The 18,134-nt window shown below is 34.3% G+C and overlaps 2 protein-coding genes and 1 long non-coding RNA gene across 4 annotated transcripts; all 3 read left to right on the top strand.

Annotated features, from left to right (window-relative positions):
* The first annotated feature begins 885 nt into the window (after positions 1–885).
* LOC133286172 (ATP synthase gamma chain, chloroplastic-like) lies at positions 886–2,580 on the top strand. Its single transcript, XM_061483552.1, has one exon. It carries the CDS (start codon positions 916–918, stop codon positions 2,026–2,028), a length of 1,113 nt encoding a protein of 370 aa, XP_061339536.1. The 5' UTR covers positions 886–915; the 3' UTR covers positions 2,029–2,580.
* Positions 2,581–5,400: 2,820 nt separating this feature from the next.
* On the top strand, positions 5,401–7,029 carry LOC133286174 (protein S40-6-like). Of its 2 annotated transcripts, none has more exons than XM_061483556.1 (3): positions 5,401–5,563; positions 5,739–5,800; positions 6,006–7,029. In XM_061483556.1, the coding sequence occupies exon 3, from the start codon at positions 6,016–6,018 to the stop codon at positions 6,634–6,636; it is 621 nt and encodes a 206-aa protein (XP_061339540.1). In that variant the 5' UTR covers positions 5,401–5,563; positions 5,739–5,800; positions 6,006–6,015; the 3' UTR covers positions 6,637–7,029. The 2 variants fall into 2 exon arrangements, with proteins under 2 accessions (XP_061339540.1, XP_061339538.1); XM_061483554.1 differs by having other exon boundaries at positions 5,401–5,632.
* Positions 7,030–11,573: 4,544 nt separating this feature from the next.
* On the top strand, positions 11,574–13,928 carry LOC133286152 (uncharacterized). The gene is made up of 3 exons (XR_009748091.1): positions 11,574–11,853; positions 12,438–12,528; positions 13,725–13,928. It is a non-coding gene; the product is annotated as an uncharacterized LOC133286152 (long non-coding RNA).
* Positions 13,929–18,134: the final 4,206 nt, after the last annotated feature.

The following is an 18,134-nucleotide window of genomic DNA, read 5'->3' as shown; positions in this document are numbered from 1 at the left end:
TTTTCCCATAATTTTATTACCAGTGTGGTCATTCTAAATAATAAAATGTCATTAGTGTTGTCTGCCCAAAAAAAAAAAGTCATTAGTATTAGTGGTTTAGTGCTGCAAAAAACACTTACTCACATTGTGATCCTTAATTTATGTGTAATTTATTTTTAATAAATATGAGACTTATCACTAATTGAGTCACAATATGAGAAAACAATTATCATGTAATATGATAAAATCAAAGTCCATTAATGAAAGTCACTTTTTAGGAGAATATTATATTATTAGTTTAATAACTTAGATAATTGATATTAAAAAAAGTTAAAATTAAATTAAAAATGGAAAAAAGGTTTCATTATGAAAATATATTTTTACTTGTAAAAGGAGCTTCTAATTAAGGTTAACTAAATTGATAGAGTCTCTAGAGTTGATTTTAAAACCAAATAATCATTTTGTTAATTAAAGTTAGAGGCACGATATACTTATCACCAAAAAAAGTTTATTATCTTTATCACCATTGATTTCCGTTAATCTAATGGTTAAAATTTATTAGAGATTATTAGGTCACATTTATTAATTAATTATTATTTCTAATAAATTATAACCGTTAAATTGACGAAAATCAATTGTGATTAGATTGATTGTAAATGTAATAATTTTTTTTGACGATAAGTACATGGAGGGAGTGAATGGGTGAGTTAATGGTAATAAAGAGGAAGAGAGAAAAAATATAAAGATAAAAAATTACACCAGCATCACCCTAATTTAATTATTAATGATTAAGATATCTTAACATTCAAACTTCCCAATTTTTCTGTCCCAAATTTCTTTTCTCAGAAACCAAACGACAACTTGACTCTCGGAGAAGCACAAGCTGCAGAACCAGAAGAACCCATAATAAGATTCAAAAACCCCATTTCAGAATCCATGTTTTCCTTCACTCTCACGAATGGGGTTCCTTCAAAACCTCACCTTTCTCATTCCCTTTCTTCCTCTTCCCAATTTCACCAAACCCGGTTCCTTCACTCTCCATCGAAGAACCACTCTTCGATTCGCTGCGGCATCCGCGAACTCCGAGAGCGAATCAACACGGTGAAGAACACCCAAAAGATCACCGAAGCGATGAAGCTCGTCGCCGCCGCCAGGGTCCGGCGAGCACAAGAAGCGGTGGTCAACGGAAGACCCTTCTCGGAGAAACTGGTTGAAGTGTTGCACGACATCAACGAAAGGCTCCGAAACGAGGACGTTGATGTTCCTTTGACTAACGTTAGACCTGTTAAGAAGGTTGCCCTTGTTGTCATCACAGGGGATCGTGGCCTCTGTGGTGGTTTCAACAATGCAGTGGTGAAAAAAGCTGAGACCCGAATTGAGGAGTTGAAGAAGCTTGGTTTGGATTGCGTTGTGATCAGTGTTGGGAAAAAGGGTAACTCGTTTTTCAGTCGTAGGGCTTTTGTTCAAGTTGATAGGTTCATTGAAGGTGGGAGCTTTCCCACTACCAAGGAAGCTCAAGCCATTGCTGATGATGTTTTTTCACTCTTTGTGAGTGAGGAAGTTGATAAGGTTGAGCTTGTGTATACCAAGTTTGTGTCTTTGGTTAAGTTTGATCCTGTGATTCACACGTTGTTGCCTTTGTCAACCAAAGGAGAGGTTTGTGATGTGAATGGGAATAGTGTTGATGCTATGGAGGATGAGTTCTTCAGGTTGACTTCAAAGGATGGCAAGTTGGCTGTGGAGAGGGATGTTGTGAGGAGGAGGAAGAAAGATGAGTGTTTTCCCCTTATGCAATTTGAGCAAGACCCGGTTCAGATTCTTGATGCTATGATGCCTCTTTATTTGAATAGCCAGATTTTGAGGGGCTTGCAAGAATCACTGGCTAGTGAACTTGCTGCAAGGATGAGTGCCATGTCTAATGCAACTGATAATGCAAATGAGTTGAAGAAGAATCTTTCAGTTGCATACAATCGGCAACGGCAGGCAAAGATTACAGGGGAGATATTGGAGATTGTGGCAGGAGCCAATGCACAAACACAAATTGATTGACAAAATGTGATTTACTTGTTGCTACATTGTTGTCACGACCCAAATCTGAGTTATGACCGGCGCACACGCTAAGGTAACCCAAACACCCTTAATCTGACAAGTCTACTTTCACAAAGAACCCATAGGATGTTAATCTTCTATGGATTCTTTGTGGACCCAAACACCCTTAGTCTGACAAGTCTACTTTCACAAAGAACCCATAGGATATTAATCTTCTATGGATTCTTTGTGGAAGTAGGCTTGCCAGGCTAAGGGTGTTTGGGTTACCATAGCCTGAGAGCCGATCATAACTCAGATTTGGGTAGTGACAACTGTGTTTTGTTGAGAATACTGAATCCTTTTGCGTGGTATAGAACATGGGATTATAGAGTATCCCAATTTCACTAATAGTTTCTTAAAAGTTGATTAAGGAAGAAAGATTATAGGTAGGGAGTTTTGACCCGTGATTCATTCCTTTGTTCTTCCAGGGAAGTGCATTACTTATCTTTAGTGTCTGTTGTCATAGCTTATGCAGTTTTGGTTACGTGCTTGATTTTGTAATTGAAATGTCGACTGGCTTTCTGAGTCAAACTTTGATGTAAAGAACAATTACAAGTAGACGTGGCAATTTTTAACATGACACATTGACGAATACGATATGAAATTTGTGTCATATTAATATTGGCAAAATCTGATTCGAAAAAATTAATAGTGTTACTTATTAACTTGCAAATACAAAATTGATTCATATTAATCTTTTACAGGCGGCAAAATAAATGAGTTATGTTTGTGTCGAAGGTTTTGACCTATTTTCAAAATTTTTTTCATGTTCGTGTCAAATTTTCTTGTCGTATTGTGTTGTATCAACTCGAATTGTCATACCTACTTATGGGATCAAAAACCTTACCCTCTAATTTGTTTTCTTGCAAGATCAGAGTAAATTTTTTTCCTCTCATCTATTTTTGTTGTTGTTGTCAAGCGTTTCCTCCAACTTAAAATATAAAAAATGATCGAAAGAAACTCGAGATGAAGTTGCTTTTCTGTTTGAATTATTGATGGAATAATACTAGTTACCCTTTTACACCTTATTTTAATACATCAATGAAATTGATTCATGCATCAAAGTGCAGATGCTGATTGGAAAAGCTAAAAATTTCCATGAAGAAAGGTGACTTTTGGACCTACAATTGATGAATCGAAATATAGTTTACATTGAGATGACAAGATCTTCACGCGTGATTTGGCAGTATCTAGCTGTCTATATCAAACGATCCATGACCCACACTCCCTGTTTTTGGTTAACATTTACTGTAATTTGAATCTGAGGTGCATCTTAGATTCTGAGGGTTCAAAAGTCACATGGTGTGAAAGTAATGGCAACTGCAAGGCTGAAAAAAGAAGCTTCCTTTTGAGTGACACTGAAATTAGTGGACCAAAATAACTTGGTAGTTATGTTCTAATGAAAGGAATAATAGTAAATGACAGAAAATTACAGGCTTGAGAGACATGCAGTTGAGGCATTAGGAGGTTTAATCATTCATTTTCATGACTTCCGAGTTGTAAACTAGTAACTTTGTCTGAATAGATAAGGTCTCAGAATAGATAAATATTCTGTTGTTGTATTAGAATAATGTTAACTTTTCTTCATGCTTTCTCTCCCACTCTTGGACACATATATACCGCTAATGGTTGGAGAAAAGGATCCAAAAAAATGACACATACTGGTTCACTGCATGTAGATTATGATGCTACCAGCACTGCCAAAATTGACTCAGTTGATAATGGTCCAGCTTAAAACCAATCTAGCCTCTTCGATTCATGTGGTGTGGCCCTATATCAATCATCGAATATGTGAACTTTTGGCTGAATGTGGAAATGGCTTTACTATCAACTAGTACTTAGGCTGAACCCCATTTTTTATTACCATTCTAGGAGAATGGCATTTCTTCTAAAGGGTACAAATATTTCTTCAAGAATATTTATTTTGAAAGAAAACACAAGGATCCTATAGTGATTTTGTTGTCATGGGAAGAAAAATGGCACACTTCAAGTATAATATGCCAAAATTCAGAGGGGTGGTTGCTGAAAAAATCAGGCTGAGATGTCCATATCTCATTCTATAATGAACATCTTTCAATAATAGCTTACTATATTATATAATCACAATGCTCTATGATTTACATTAAGTTAACAACAACTTGGAGAAAAGGGGGGAATAAATAACCCACATGGGTCATAGTTACTAATATTTTCCTCGTTTTAAAGTTCTAGATCTAGATCACAAAAGAAAAAGTTTCCACCTTTACTTTCACTAAGAACAAATGAAATGAACCTTAACATGATTATTTAATTATGCTTACACTGCTTTAACGTCAGATAACTGTGTTAACACTACTTTTCTGGTCCCACACTATGAACTTTTTCAGCCGCCAACTCTATTGCGTAGTGCAGCTGAAGAGTTCATCTCAACAACATGATTCTGTTTTAGCGGTTGAAATTTTTTCAGATTCTTTAGTTAACATTCTCACTTGAATCTTTAGGAGTAATCTAAGTTGTTTTTGGTTATGACACCGACAATGTCTTATTTTCTTATTCAACTTTGGGCAAATAGGTATCCAAATAAGGAACTTCAAGGAAGGTTTTCCTTTGGTTTTTAACTAACACTGAAATTTTGTTTTGTTTTCCATTTTTTGTTTTTAATGTCGACAGAACCATGTTTGTGCCACTTGAGAGAATTTTCCGTGTGTCAATTTTCTTTCTCTTTCTCTGCATGTTCATTGTATGTTTTTATTATTATTATTATTTTAGGTAGTGGTAACCTTCCTTCGCTTGATATGCTCTTACCACTTAAACAAATTAAAGGGAAGAAAGAACAAAAGATGATTGCGTTTGTGTGCCTATTTTTTTATACAAATTCATAGCATTTGTATTCTTTGGTTGAAAACTTGGCACTTTGTCTGCTTCCTTGACAATAATCAGTCTTTGTCTATTAGCCGTCAATTCCCAAGGGGAAGGTTGTATCTGTAGCATCATTTGATTCTATGCCCCTCATTTACCCAAGTTCTGTATATTTGTAACTTAAATATTATAAGCCATAATTAACTCGTAGTTTTTACCCTTGATGCTCCATTAAAACCCAATAATATGTTCTCCAATCAATTACCAAAAGGTAAAATTACTGGACAAAAAGTGCAACATGGATGTTGTCATAGCAAGTGGCCTTGTGAAGGCTATAAATGTAGAAGAAAAGGAAACCTCAGCCCTGAGAATACCACAAATAAAAAGTAAAGATACATAACTTTATTAATTGGAATGACCTAAACCAACCAAGCATCCACTATTCAAGACTAATAAGTCACATGAAATTCAACATCCCTTGTTCCTTTTCCTCTATTTTGCATTAAAGATTCCAATAGATATACTTTGTGAGATGAAGTTGGGAAAAGAGATTCACTTCCCCTTCTACCTTTCCTCGTCAAAAGTTTATCTTCTTAAGTACGAAGAGTTAAATACATAGAGATCCATCATTTAGAGGATCTATAGGGACAGAACTCAGGTGTGTCTTATTCTTCCCCTGGTGCTCCATTAAATATATCATAAGCTTGATTCCTTCAAACAAATAGAGGTAAGGAACTCAGGAAATAATAGTAGTATTGTTATAAATCTCAAATTCTGGTATCAGAATCATAAGTGACTCGTCTCTAATTTCAACTTGTTTTTCCATATTGCAGGAAAAAAACTGTTTAGGAATCAACTTAAAGTTAGGTATTTGGAGCTTCTGATTCCAGGAAAGGTATATTATTGTTTCCCTTAATGAAATACTAAATAGCCTTTTTATATGTGCATCTTTGAATCTTTCTCTCCTCAAGTTCTAATTCCTCTTCCTCTTCTTCTTGGTTTTTTATTTTAATTATAATAAAATAATCATATAGTTTGGAGGAAACCAAAATTCTAATTCAATCTCTTGTGAAAACTTTCTTCTGTTTTGTGCTATGTAGGAAGTGGTTAATGGAGGATAAATATAGTCTAATTAGGCAGCGCAGTGGTTTATGGAGATCCTTAAGAGATGGAGAATTTGAAGAAGAAGAAGTTTGGAATGTTATCAAGGACAGACCTGATTATATTTCTGGAGTTAACAAGCACAAGGACAATGAGTCCAATCCTTTTGCTGTCCCTAGGACCCTCCCAACTGCAGCAAGGATGATCCCAAGGACTAGTAGTGGCAATAGTAATGCTAATTCTTCTCATGAAAGCAAGGTTCTTCAACAATCAGCACCTGTCAACATTCCTGACTGGTCAAAGATTCATAGGAATAAGCAAAACAAGACCCCCAAGAATGTTTCAAGGTTTGATGATTATGATTTCTATCATTCTGTTGACGATGAAGGTGATGGTGATGATGTTGATGTTGTCAATTATGGAAGGCATAGTGATGATGATGAAGAAGAGGAAGATGATGAGTATGATACCAAGCTCCCCCCACATGAATTTATTGCAAGAAGGCTTGCAAGGAGTCAGATATCCTCATTTTCAGTTTTTGAAGGTGTTGGGAGGACCCTTAAAGGTAGGGATCTCAGCAAAGTGAGGAATGCTGTTCTCACAAAAACTGGTTTCCTTGAATCACTGTGAAGGGGTTTCCATGAATCAAATTTGTGATGTATAGGGGGTTTGTAGTTAGTGGTTTCTTAGCTATTGAGATTGTGTACAAGGTTTTGTGTTTTAAGGGTGTGAAAGATTCATTTAGGGATTTACCATTTAAAAGCAATGAGTTATTAACTTGGTTGTGGCAACTAAAAGTGATTTGTGAAATATATGGTATCTAATATGTTGTTTAGAGCATCCATACAAAATGATGGATGTGCCAGGTTAAGTATTGAAATTGGATCATAAAGCCATAAATCAATCAGAACAAAAGTACATACATTTTTTCTTTCTGTAAATTTTTTATTATTATGTTATTTCCTGGTTGAGCTTTGGCTTTTAATAAACAAGTCAATGTCTCTCTCCTTGGCCTTCTTTCCTCTTCCCATATTTCCTCTGTTTTCTTCTTGTATGTAAAAGCTTGAGATCAATGCCATAATAGATGTCCCAAGTTATTCCCAAATCTTTGGGGAAAAACTCTTCAAAGTGAATTAAATCAATGGTAATTACAGCTTTATTTTCTCACCTTAGGAACAAGTTTAAAATATCTTTATACAAATCTTTGACACCTCAAATGTTTTCTTTTTATGGTTCTCTTTAGTTCAATTTTTTTTTAGAAGACACAATTGAATAAAAGTCATACCAATGGCATATTAATTGGATTTATAATAAAGGAAATTACTGAACTAATTTTTGTACTACCTATGCACTTTATGACTCGTAAATCATTGATGTACAAATATCAGCTCTGTAAGAAATGGTTACACGAGTTAAGTTTAAATAACTTTACATCTATTTGAATAAAATTCTGTAAGAAATGGTTACATGAGTTAAGTTTAAATAACTTTACATCTATTTGAATAAAATTCTGTGTGATTTAAACACTACTCAGTGTAAATCCAATTTAGATGAAACATGAATGCAAACCACTTAACTGTATTACACTTCTACAATTATTGAATCATACATAGTAAGGGATATTGACAGAGACATGCTACCAACTTAATGTCTTTAATTATTATTGAAAAGAACAAGGTTTAATATCTAATGATAAGTGATAAGAATGGGGGAGAAAAGAGTGAGTAGTCTCTATCAACTATAAATGTTGATCTCCATAAAGAGAAAGTTTAATTTCATAGAAGCGACTTACAGAGTTGGTTTTCTTTAAACTTTCTTCAATTTAATAATTTTTATCTCTTACCCATGTTTTGTATTAACATTCTTGACCTTTCAAAGTTGAAAATTAGTGTTCATTGCTTCAATGTCCTAAGATCTTACCTATTTACTTTATTAACTTTGGCATAATATGAAATAATTAGTAGCAGTGGTTTGATTCAAAAATAGCACTATCACTGGCACAATATAATGATCTAAGGATTCTACAATAGTAAATTCCTGCTTTCATTGTCAGAATTCAAAATCTCTTACTGGACGTTTGGTAGAGGAAACTTTTTTTTTGTCCGGGAATCTCGATTTTCAAAAATATGATTTTTATATTCAGTTTACGATAATATCCGGAAATTTAAAATTTAAAAAATTTTAGTTTCTCAAAAATCTGGCCAAAATCCTTGTACCAAACGCCAAGTACATATTTGCTTATCGAAAAATTGTAATCAAAAGACTTTTGACTCATTTAGTGTTAAAAGGAAAATATTTTATCTCATTGATTTAATTAAAATTTAAATATTTTATCAAATTAATAGAGTGGCAAGTGGCACATCTCTCTATTTGTGACTTGAGTACAAATACTTCCATGCAAAACTTGCAACATGCGACTAGAGGTGGCAAAGTGGGCGGCCCGCCCCGCCCCCACCCTGTCATTAACTCGCCAAAAAATGAGTCAGCCTGCCCTGCCCCGCCCCGCTTTTGAAAGTGGGCTAAAAAACTCAGCCCGCCCCGTCCCGTTTGGCGGGTTGGCCTGCCAGCCCGAGCCTATTTTATCTTGACCCGCCTCGGCCCACCTATGCTCGCCATCAACCCACCAAAAAATGAGCTCGTCCCGCCCCTCCCCGCTTTTAAAATGAGTTGAAAAACTCAGCCCGTCCCGTCCCATTTGACGGATTGGCCCGCCGAGCCGAGCCCGTTTTGCCGGCTCTACATGCGTTCCACACTCGCTTTTGGATAAATTGTACATTATTTTATGCGATACTTGAACGCTTATATTTTATATGCGTATTATTGACAAAGTATTTAACTTTTAAATCAATGTAATAAATTATTTCTTTATCACATTATTAAGGTAAAAAGGCCTTAATCAAACTGTTGATCAAATGTAACTCTCTTGTCATGACAATGACATTTAACATCTCCGTCTTTTTACCGTATCAATGCATTTTATGAAATATTCAACTATTTTAGTTTTGTGATCAAATGCATTATTGTAGTGATGTAGCAAGGAACGCAACGTGTGGCTACCTGTTTAATCACGTCATCACCATATATGTTTAAGACAATCTGAATATGTACATTTTATATATGTTCATTTAGACATGTCAGTACCAGGTGCACATTTAAATTTAACTTTTACCTTTGATCACTTCAATACTAAGTGCACGTTTCTTGCGACACAGATATCATACGCATACCTACCTTATGCTCGACAATATGCATAAAAATTTGATGCACGTCTTCATGTATTACTCTGACAATAAATTTGATTAAAAACTTAAACCATAAACATTTCAAAAAATGCATTTGTCATATAAAAAAGTTTAACATCTGACGTCGTGGCACTATTGTATTGTGTTAAATCATGAAGGTTCAATCCTTTCGAGCTTTGTTTTGACACACCGACGCACAAGATATTGAATGAGTCGAAGGTAAAAGACAAAGAAAAGAATTTGAGAAGAGAGAAGAGAGAAGAGAGAAGAGAGGCGAAAGAAAATTATTATCATATACTTAATGGAAGAAGCATAATAGGCCGAGATCACCATAAATTTTTGCCAATCCTTTCACCCTTGAAGTTATGTGAGGTTCAGAAAAGTGATTTTTGCTGTGTGCAATATGTTTATGGGGTTTGAATTTGTCATTTAACATGACACAACAAACTTTCTTACATACACAATATTTTATGGGGCTCATATTTTTTGAAGATAAAAAAAAAATTACAGCATGCAAAACAAACCTCTATAACATTACACAATCATTTTTTCTATAACATAACTATCGTAAAACCTTATTTTTATACCATTGAAATATTATTTCTTGGATGATACGGCTAATCTATGATTACATAGGCTTTTTTGTCTTGCTCGTAAAATAAAGTATCCATGGGATGCAAAGAATAACAGTCGAATCAATCACTTCAATGGGAGCTACTTCTGCTAATACCTTCATAAACCACATATATCTTGATTGAACTTTGATAATTATATCTTAATTTGATATATAATTAAAATTTGAAAATCAGCATGTTTGAGACATATGGTTTTGAAAGGAAAAGGAAAAAATGGTAAATTTTTTAATTGAAGTATTAAGTTTAAGAAAATTTTAGAATAAAAGAAATAAAATAATACATTGTTATAAAACCTTTCAATTTATTTTATAATCTCTTTTAATTTAAAAAAATAAAAACTTTATCTTACTTCTAGAATCTTCTATCCAACCATTCATAATGAATAAATATAGGAATACACAAATGATAAGAGTAAAATGATGGTGAAGACGTCAATTATATACATGAAGATAATGATAGGTAAAATCATGCCTATAATGTTATCCAAAAAAAAAAAAAAAAAAATCATGCCTATAAGGGCCAGTGTGAATATGACATTTAGGGGTTTTGGTTAGCCGTTGAAATTGTGGTGGTGACTAATTGATTAATTGCTATGTGTGTAGGACCAGAAAAGTTTTGCTTGAACATAGTTTCTAACTTTCTACAGGCGAGCCAACTATTCACAAGCACGCATGCGGCTTACATTATAGTATCACATTGTATCTATTACACGGAAATTTCTACAATATTATTGTCTTACCCATTTTTCTGTACATCCCTTTAATACAAATTAAACATCTACATTGGTTGATGACATGGAAAAAAAAAATATATTAAAAACAAGTGTTTAATTTTCAATAGCAGTAGTACATACTACTGCTGTACCAAAGATGAGCTCCTATTACACATGTGTTAACAGTATCTCATTAATTGGGATTATCAACTGAGAAGTAAGCTTATCCAAACAGTTTAGGAAAATACTTTTACAAAGGGGTACTATTGTTTAATTTGTTTCCGTATTGATATGATTCCCATATTTTTTGCGTACAGTCTATTGATTAAATACAAAATATGAAAATAAAAATTATTGGTCAATAGTTAAATACATTATCCAATATTCAAAATAAATAATTAAATGTACAGAGATGAAAGAGTATAATTCATTGTAATTCGCAGCTAGTGGAAAGTTATGGGTAAAGCACAACAATTTTCACTGCTATTGTGAGATGAGATTTTTTATTTTTTATTTTTATTGGGTCCTATCCATTTTCTTTGTATGCATAAGATAATATTGTTGCATATAACAAAAAAAAAAATTACATATTATTATATAAGATTAATATTTTTTATGTTATAGAAAATAATTTTATCTTATATACAAATAAAAGTATGCAAAGCTCATTATAATAACCCTCACTAATAATTGTGGATTTAATATTGAAGAATAATTAGAAGTAAAAGAAAAAAAATCACCTTTGGTGAAAAAGGAGTTAAAATGACAGTAAGGGATAAAAATACGGGTAAACAAAGTTACTCGAAAAGTGAAAGTAAAGTTAGAAATATGACTAGAAAAATATTCTAGTCCACTGGATAAAGTTTGATAATGAATGGAGGTGTGTAGATAGATAAGCTATTACCCAGTTAAAGTAACTTGGCCTATTTAATTTTTTGGACACCGTAGCACCCCCTTATTTCTCCTTCCATTCCCGTGAGTGCCCTGTGTCTTTCTTCTCCATGGAAGCTTAGGGTTTCTTTTCTTTTTCCTCTCATTTTCACTCATTTTGCCACCAAAAGCCATGATGCTATACATGAATCTTTAAGGAAAAAAGCTAGTGAATCCATTCCATCACTCCAGTTGGGCTGATTTGGCTTGTGGAGAGAGTTATTCATCACCTCCAATTCGTGGCACTATTCATCCTTGTGAAAAAGTGGGGCTTTTGAGTGAGCAAAGCTTAGATTTTGTTCTTTGGAGCTTGGAATAGCAACTATAGGTAAGAAACCTCTAATTCTATGGTGTTATGTTTGTGATTTAAGTCTTGATAATTGTGAGCATATTTTGGTGGGAAATAATTTAGTTTTGAATTTGAAATTGATGATGAATTAGTGTTGTTAATGAAGTTATAGTGTTAAATAAGCATGATTATGAGTTTAAAGGTTGAAAAAATTCCTTGCATCTCCCTCCCTAGAATTCAGCCATGTAGTGATGAAAGGAATGGTTGCTAACAAAAGATAGCTTGAGAAAAAGTCATGAACACACCTATATGTGTCATTTTCAACCCTTAAAGAAGTAAATGGGTTGGAATTGTAGTGGACTTGGAATTATGATTTGTAAGTTATGTTAAGGACATGATAAGTACATGTAAAGTGAGAAATGCCCACTAAGAGTTAGTGGTTTTATGCTAACTAGCTTTGGGGTTCTATATGTAAGTTTGAAAGGAATTAGTATATGACTTGTGTATTGGCATAGATTTGGCATAAGTGTTAAAAAATGAAAGTAAGCAGTAAGATGTATGCCTTGTGTAAATTTTATGGCATTGTAGCATTTTATTGATTTTGTTTTGAATTCTTTCTCTAGGTGTGCTTAGCGACTGAGAGGGTTTGAATTGCGTTTGGAGCTAAATAGGTAACTTGTGTTACAAGTGAGCAGATTGGTAAAGCTCCAAGAGGTAAGCTCTATGTTTATGGAGTTCGCTCCTACTTTGTGTTCCGCCATAGTGTACGGACTGTGGTCGGGTTGTATGATATGTATGAGATATATGATATAGATGCATTCATATAGAGCTATATGATAATATGATATATTTTGTTTTGATGTGTTTACTTTGATATGTGTTAATATGATATGTTTTGTTGAGTTCCGCATGGGGTCCACCCTTGGGAACACGTACACTGATTCCCACTTGGGGTCCTCCCCTGGGATTGACTGTGTACACATTTGTTATATGACTTGTTCTGATATGATTTTTGTATTGATCTTTGGCTGGAATTGACTTGTATGGTACACTGATGTCTTCTTGGATTCCCCTGAGATTGACGGTGTACGCCTCTAATATGTTCTGGTTCCGCTTGGGGTCCTCCCTTGGGAACACGTGCGTTGATTTTCGCTTGGGGCCCTCCCTTGGGAATGACTGCGTACGCCTCTGATATGTTCTGGTTCCGCTTGGGGTCCTCCCTTGGGAATACGTGCGTTGATTTTCGCTTGGGGCCCTCCCTTAGGAATGACTGCGTACGCCTCTGATATGTTCTGGTTCCGCTTGGGGTCCTCCCTTGGGAACTCGTGCGTTGATTTCTGCTTGGGGTCCTCCCTTGGGAATGACTGCGTACGCCTTTGATATGTTCTGGTTTCGCTTGGGGTCCTCCCTTGGGAACACGTGCGTTGATTTCCACTTGGGGTCCTCCCTTGGGAATAACTGCGTACGTCTCTGATAAGATATGTGTATATGTTTTGTTTAGTTATGATAATTGTTTATATGACATGTTTTATGTGATATGTATGATGATTTTGTAAATGATTTTTGTTACGTACGTTGATTTCTGCTTGGGGTCATCCCTTGAGAACGATTGCGTACGTCTCTGATATAACATGTTTTGTTCTGATGAGAGTATTGTGATGATTTTTGTAAATGATATTTGTTACGTACGTTGATTTTTGCTTGGGGTCATCCCTTGGGAATGACTGCATATGTCTTTGATAAGATATGTATATATGCTTTGTACAGTTATGATAATTGCTTATATGATGTTTTGTATATTATGTATCTGACTGTCATGCAGGAAGTGAGCCCAGGGTATGGAGAGTTTTCCATAAACCTGGAGTTTACTAGAGATTCGTCTCTAACCCCGTTTGGGGATATGATTTCAGGAACACAGTTAATTGAAGAGCCTTATGGGACAAGGACACAAACCGTGGCTAGAGGTACTAGTATGAGGATGTGGAGTTCTGGGTGGCTGGAGGCTACTATTTATTTTAGACGTATTTTTGGAAAAGATGTATTGTTGTATAGTGTTCATATTCGATGCATGTACATTTATGTATTCAGGCATGTTGATATGACTATGTAGTATTCAGTTATGTTATGTATTGGATTGCATGCTATTAGATTAGTGGCACGGAGCCAAGTTCTGCATGCGCCCATGGATGGGTATCTGAGTATATTTGCATGACTGGTACTTCTGGATATATATATTGTTTAAACTGTCTATCAGGAACTCTTGAGAGTGGGATTGAAAGATCCCCAGTTGTCCGATTTACAGAGGTTACTCTGTCCGATTTTCGTTTACGCCTAAGGAGAATTAAAAGGGAAAAAGAAAAAGTTAGCTCATATTTTCGTAAGTTTAAGTCTTCCGCTGTTTCTGTTAAGTATAATATGTAGAAAAAAAATCTCATGTACTTTTATATGTGTAGAAAATAAAATTATCTCATAAAAATATTATTCCCATATTATATAACCGAAAAAGCATCACTTCATGTGGCAGTCAATAAGCCAAGTGATTTAAGAACCCTTCGTATTAGATTGCTGAATTTGAGTAGAAATTTAGTGCTCGCAGAGCACTTTTGATTTGGTGGGATAGAAAAAAGAGAAAGAAAGAAAGAAAAAGTTGGGAAGAGAGAAGAGAAAAAAAAAAGAAAAAGAAAAATGTAATACAAGTGTCATACTCTTATTAGAGGAACCACAAAGTCCGGGACTATATTAAATTTTTCCACTGAATTTGCTGCAATTTTTTTTTTTTTTTTGGCTATGGCCTTCCAAGTTCCAACCAACGAAAAAATAAAATGCCTTTCTAATATCTCCCATGAAACTAAGGGTATGTTTGGTGCACTGCATAGTATAAGACATAATAGTATAAGACCTGATTGTATAAGCCCTGATTAAATTTTAATACTATCCAGCGTTTGACATGACATTGTATAAGATGATGTATAGTATAAGATAATACTATCTAGTGTTTGGTAATGCACTGTATAATACTAGATAGGATAAAAATATTTTTTTTTGACAAAAATACCCTTTAATAAAGAATTAATATGATTCTTCCAAATATGTCATATGATATTAATTTTTATAAAAATCTACTGATAGTATGTCCAAAAAATAAAATAATTTTTTGGTAGAAAAAATCTTCAATATTTTTTTTAAATAAATTCATGAATACTATATATTTTAACTTAAATGAGGTAAAACACTATTTCTCATTGACCTTTTTATTATCTTAAAATTTTGTTGTTTTCCTCTTTTTTGTTTATATGTTGATATTGGTGCGAGTTTATATAGATGAAGATATTCTCAATTGAATGCGAATGAAAACTGAAAGTTTCAGCATTTAGAATATATGATTGATTTATGATAATACCTTTCCATTCTTTCAAGTACCATTCCACATTTAGTGCTATCAAGTACAATAAAAAAATTAAACTCAAAAGTAGTAACTCACAAAAGGTGATTCTAATTACAGAAATTTAATTCAAGACAATTTACTCAAGTATCGTATACTATGATCGAATAAATAGCATAATGATCAAGAATCACAATTATGTGTTCAAACTGGTCCCAATTCAAAATACAAGTATTTTTCTTAGATACATGACATAATATGATCAAAATGAAATGAGCAAAAACTAGGTCTATGAGCTTTTTACAACTCCATCAAATAATTTCAAGAGTTATGATCAAGCAAATCTTTCACAAACTGCACTCTATGTTCGCCTTTAAATCCCAAAAACAAATGCACTAGAGGAAGATTCGACATAAGTAAAATACCAGCCTTATTGCGTTCTCTTGGTGCGAGGTCTTCCAATTTCATCAATTCATCCGCAATACCCCTTGAATCATCATAAAAGTCTTTCACAACCTTCACACCTTCAACCATTACCTTAACACTTTTAGCCATAGCACCCATCCTATCAGCAGATTTTCCAACAACTTCTACAAGCTCCTTCACACCTTCACCCATCATAGTAGCTAGTGCATCCTCTCCTCTTGATCTCTTTCTTACTCGTCGACCTTCAGAGTTAGTATCTTTTGCCTTGTTCTTGTTTTGATTCACAGACATTGATTGAGTGACATCTTGGATGTCATCATCACTAAATACATTAGCTCCCTCTAGAAGAACCGTAGTACCATTGTTTCCATGAGTTTGTTCTTCTTCGTCCAAGTCCTCAAGTACATAATTAGGAGCTTCAACATTTTTCCCAGTAGCACGATCCTTTCCAAAGATTATCATCAATCGATTAAAGTGTGGAAACACTTTGGTCCTATAGTTCTTCAAGGTTGCATCTCTCTTTACATGTAAAACAAATATAATAGGCACATTATAGTTAATTAAAGTAGATAAAAAACAAAAAAAGCATGTTCTATAAGTGATTAAAAAAATTAAAGAACCTTAGCTTGGATGTAAGCATTCCACACATCATCACTATCTACTAGAATCTTCTTGTTAACATCATCCCATCCAAAACCACTTGTGTTCAACATGTCATATATGTTACCATACTCCATTTTAAGCCTCCTCATGATTGACTCAATGTGTGGCTTCACCTTTTGCTTGCTTCTGGAAACTTGGCCTCCAAATTTTGTTCTAACCATTTAAAAGTACCATTTTTGAATTGCCCAGCATCAGCCCTTTTGTTCAAGGCAACTGCCTCTTCTAATAAATCTAATAGTGTACTAAACTCTTCGTCACTCCAAGCCCTACGTTTTGCTTTAACTTTGTTGGCTTGTTGAGTACTTTCAGATGCCATACCTTTTGGAGCCCTTGTTCTCCCATAATTGCGATTAGAACACCCTCAATGATATATTAGTATCATATTTCTTTCTAAATTAATAATATGTTTGGTGAAAGTAGAGAAGTTCATTGCCACCACACAAGCAGAATTTCAGAAGCAAGATCAGGGTAACATATGTTGTTGCCCCTTTGCTCATAACATGGTCAAACATGAGCTCAATCCTATCATGAACCTCAATAAAAATCAAGAAAAAAGAAAATAAAGCTGAACACTAGAGCAAAAAAAGAATATCTTTGGTTTTAATCTTGCAGCCATGGATCATATTCAGGTTTGTATAAAAAAAATCTGCCTATCTCTTTTACCCTTGATAGAAATGTTGATTCAGTTTTGAATTGATCTTTTCAGCAAATGATGGCTTCAAGATCAGATGCACTTTTTCGTGATGCAAGAGCAAAACTCCTAGAGATACGTGCTCAACAATCAAAATGTTTACAAGAAAGGTCAGATATTGGAGAAGTGAAGCGGAAGAAGAAGAAAACATAAGTGTCATGTATGTTTAGACATGGTTATGCGCTGGATTATGTTAATGATATGGGTATTTCAATCATTGCGGAGAAATTAACCTTGAATGGAATTATATGTGATCGATGAAGCATTGCAGATTCAGAGCAAAGTAGTCATAAGAAAAATGATGAGTAGAGGTTGGGTCACCAGAAAAAGGCTTATGACCTTGTCAATGTGATTCTTTTTACTAGAAGATTGCTGTTTCAATCTGCGACCTATCTTCGTGTCAAAAGTTGACATCTTCATTTGAAGAGCAAGGTTTTCACAGTAGACTATTACTGATGTGGTTGGCTCAGAAAAGGTAGTTACTTTATATATTCACTATATGTGTAAACATTAGTAATTTTACATAAATTTAATACGACTTTCTTCTCAGAATTTGGTTACCCTCTGTTATGAGTAAAATTTTCCCTTACTTTAGTTCCCTTTGCTAGTTATGTAATCAGATGCTCATGTTTCAAGTTTCCATCTATTTTTTCCCCTTTGCTATAACATGGCCAAACACGAGGTCGTTTTTATTTGTCGTTTCGGTTTTTGATTTTCGTCATGTTTTCTCAGTAACCAAATAGGAAACAAAAATTACAGTGCAACACAAACAAATAGATAAATAATTATCATAGAGCGACAAACTAACCTGAACGATGTGAAAGTTCCACAAAATGCAAATGGTTCTTCTTGGTTCGAGCAAATAGAGGTTTCGCAATTTTCTAAGAGAGAGAAAATGTATTGTAAAAGGGAGAAGAAGAAGAAAATAGGAAGAAGAAGAAAATAGGAAGAAGAAAGGGGATACAGTGGTGAAGAAAGGAGATACGGTGGTGAAGAAAGGGGGAAGAAGATGAAAAGGGTAGAAAGGTTAAAAATGGAGGTAAAAAATGGGGAGGAATAAACCTAATACATTGCTTTCTTATCAGGTATAATCCCACCCCCATAGACCTGATTAAGTTATACATCATATTGATGTATTAAGGGACCCTAACGTATAAG

Source organism: Gastrolobium bilobum, unplaced genomic scaffold, assembly GCF_033153095.1.
Source record: "Gastrolobium bilobum isolate Gb01-03AN ecotype WA unplaced genomic scaffold, APGP_CSIRO_Gbil_v1 utg26470, whole genome shotgun sequence".
Lineage (NCBI taxonomy): Eukaryota > Viridiplantae > Streptophyta > Magnoliopsida > Fabales > Fabaceae > Gastrolobium > Gastrolobium bilobum.
This window is presented reverse-complemented; position numbering and strand designations above follow the sequence as displayed.

Coding starts and splice junctions, on each gene's coding strand:
- LOC133286174 (XM_061483556.1), top strand. CDS start 6,016: ATGGAGGATAAATATAGTCTAATTAGGCAGCGCAGTGGTTTATGGAGA.
- LOC133286172 (XM_061483552.1), top strand. CDS start 916: ATGTTTTCCTTCACTCTCACGAATGGGGTTCCTTCAAAACCTCACCTT.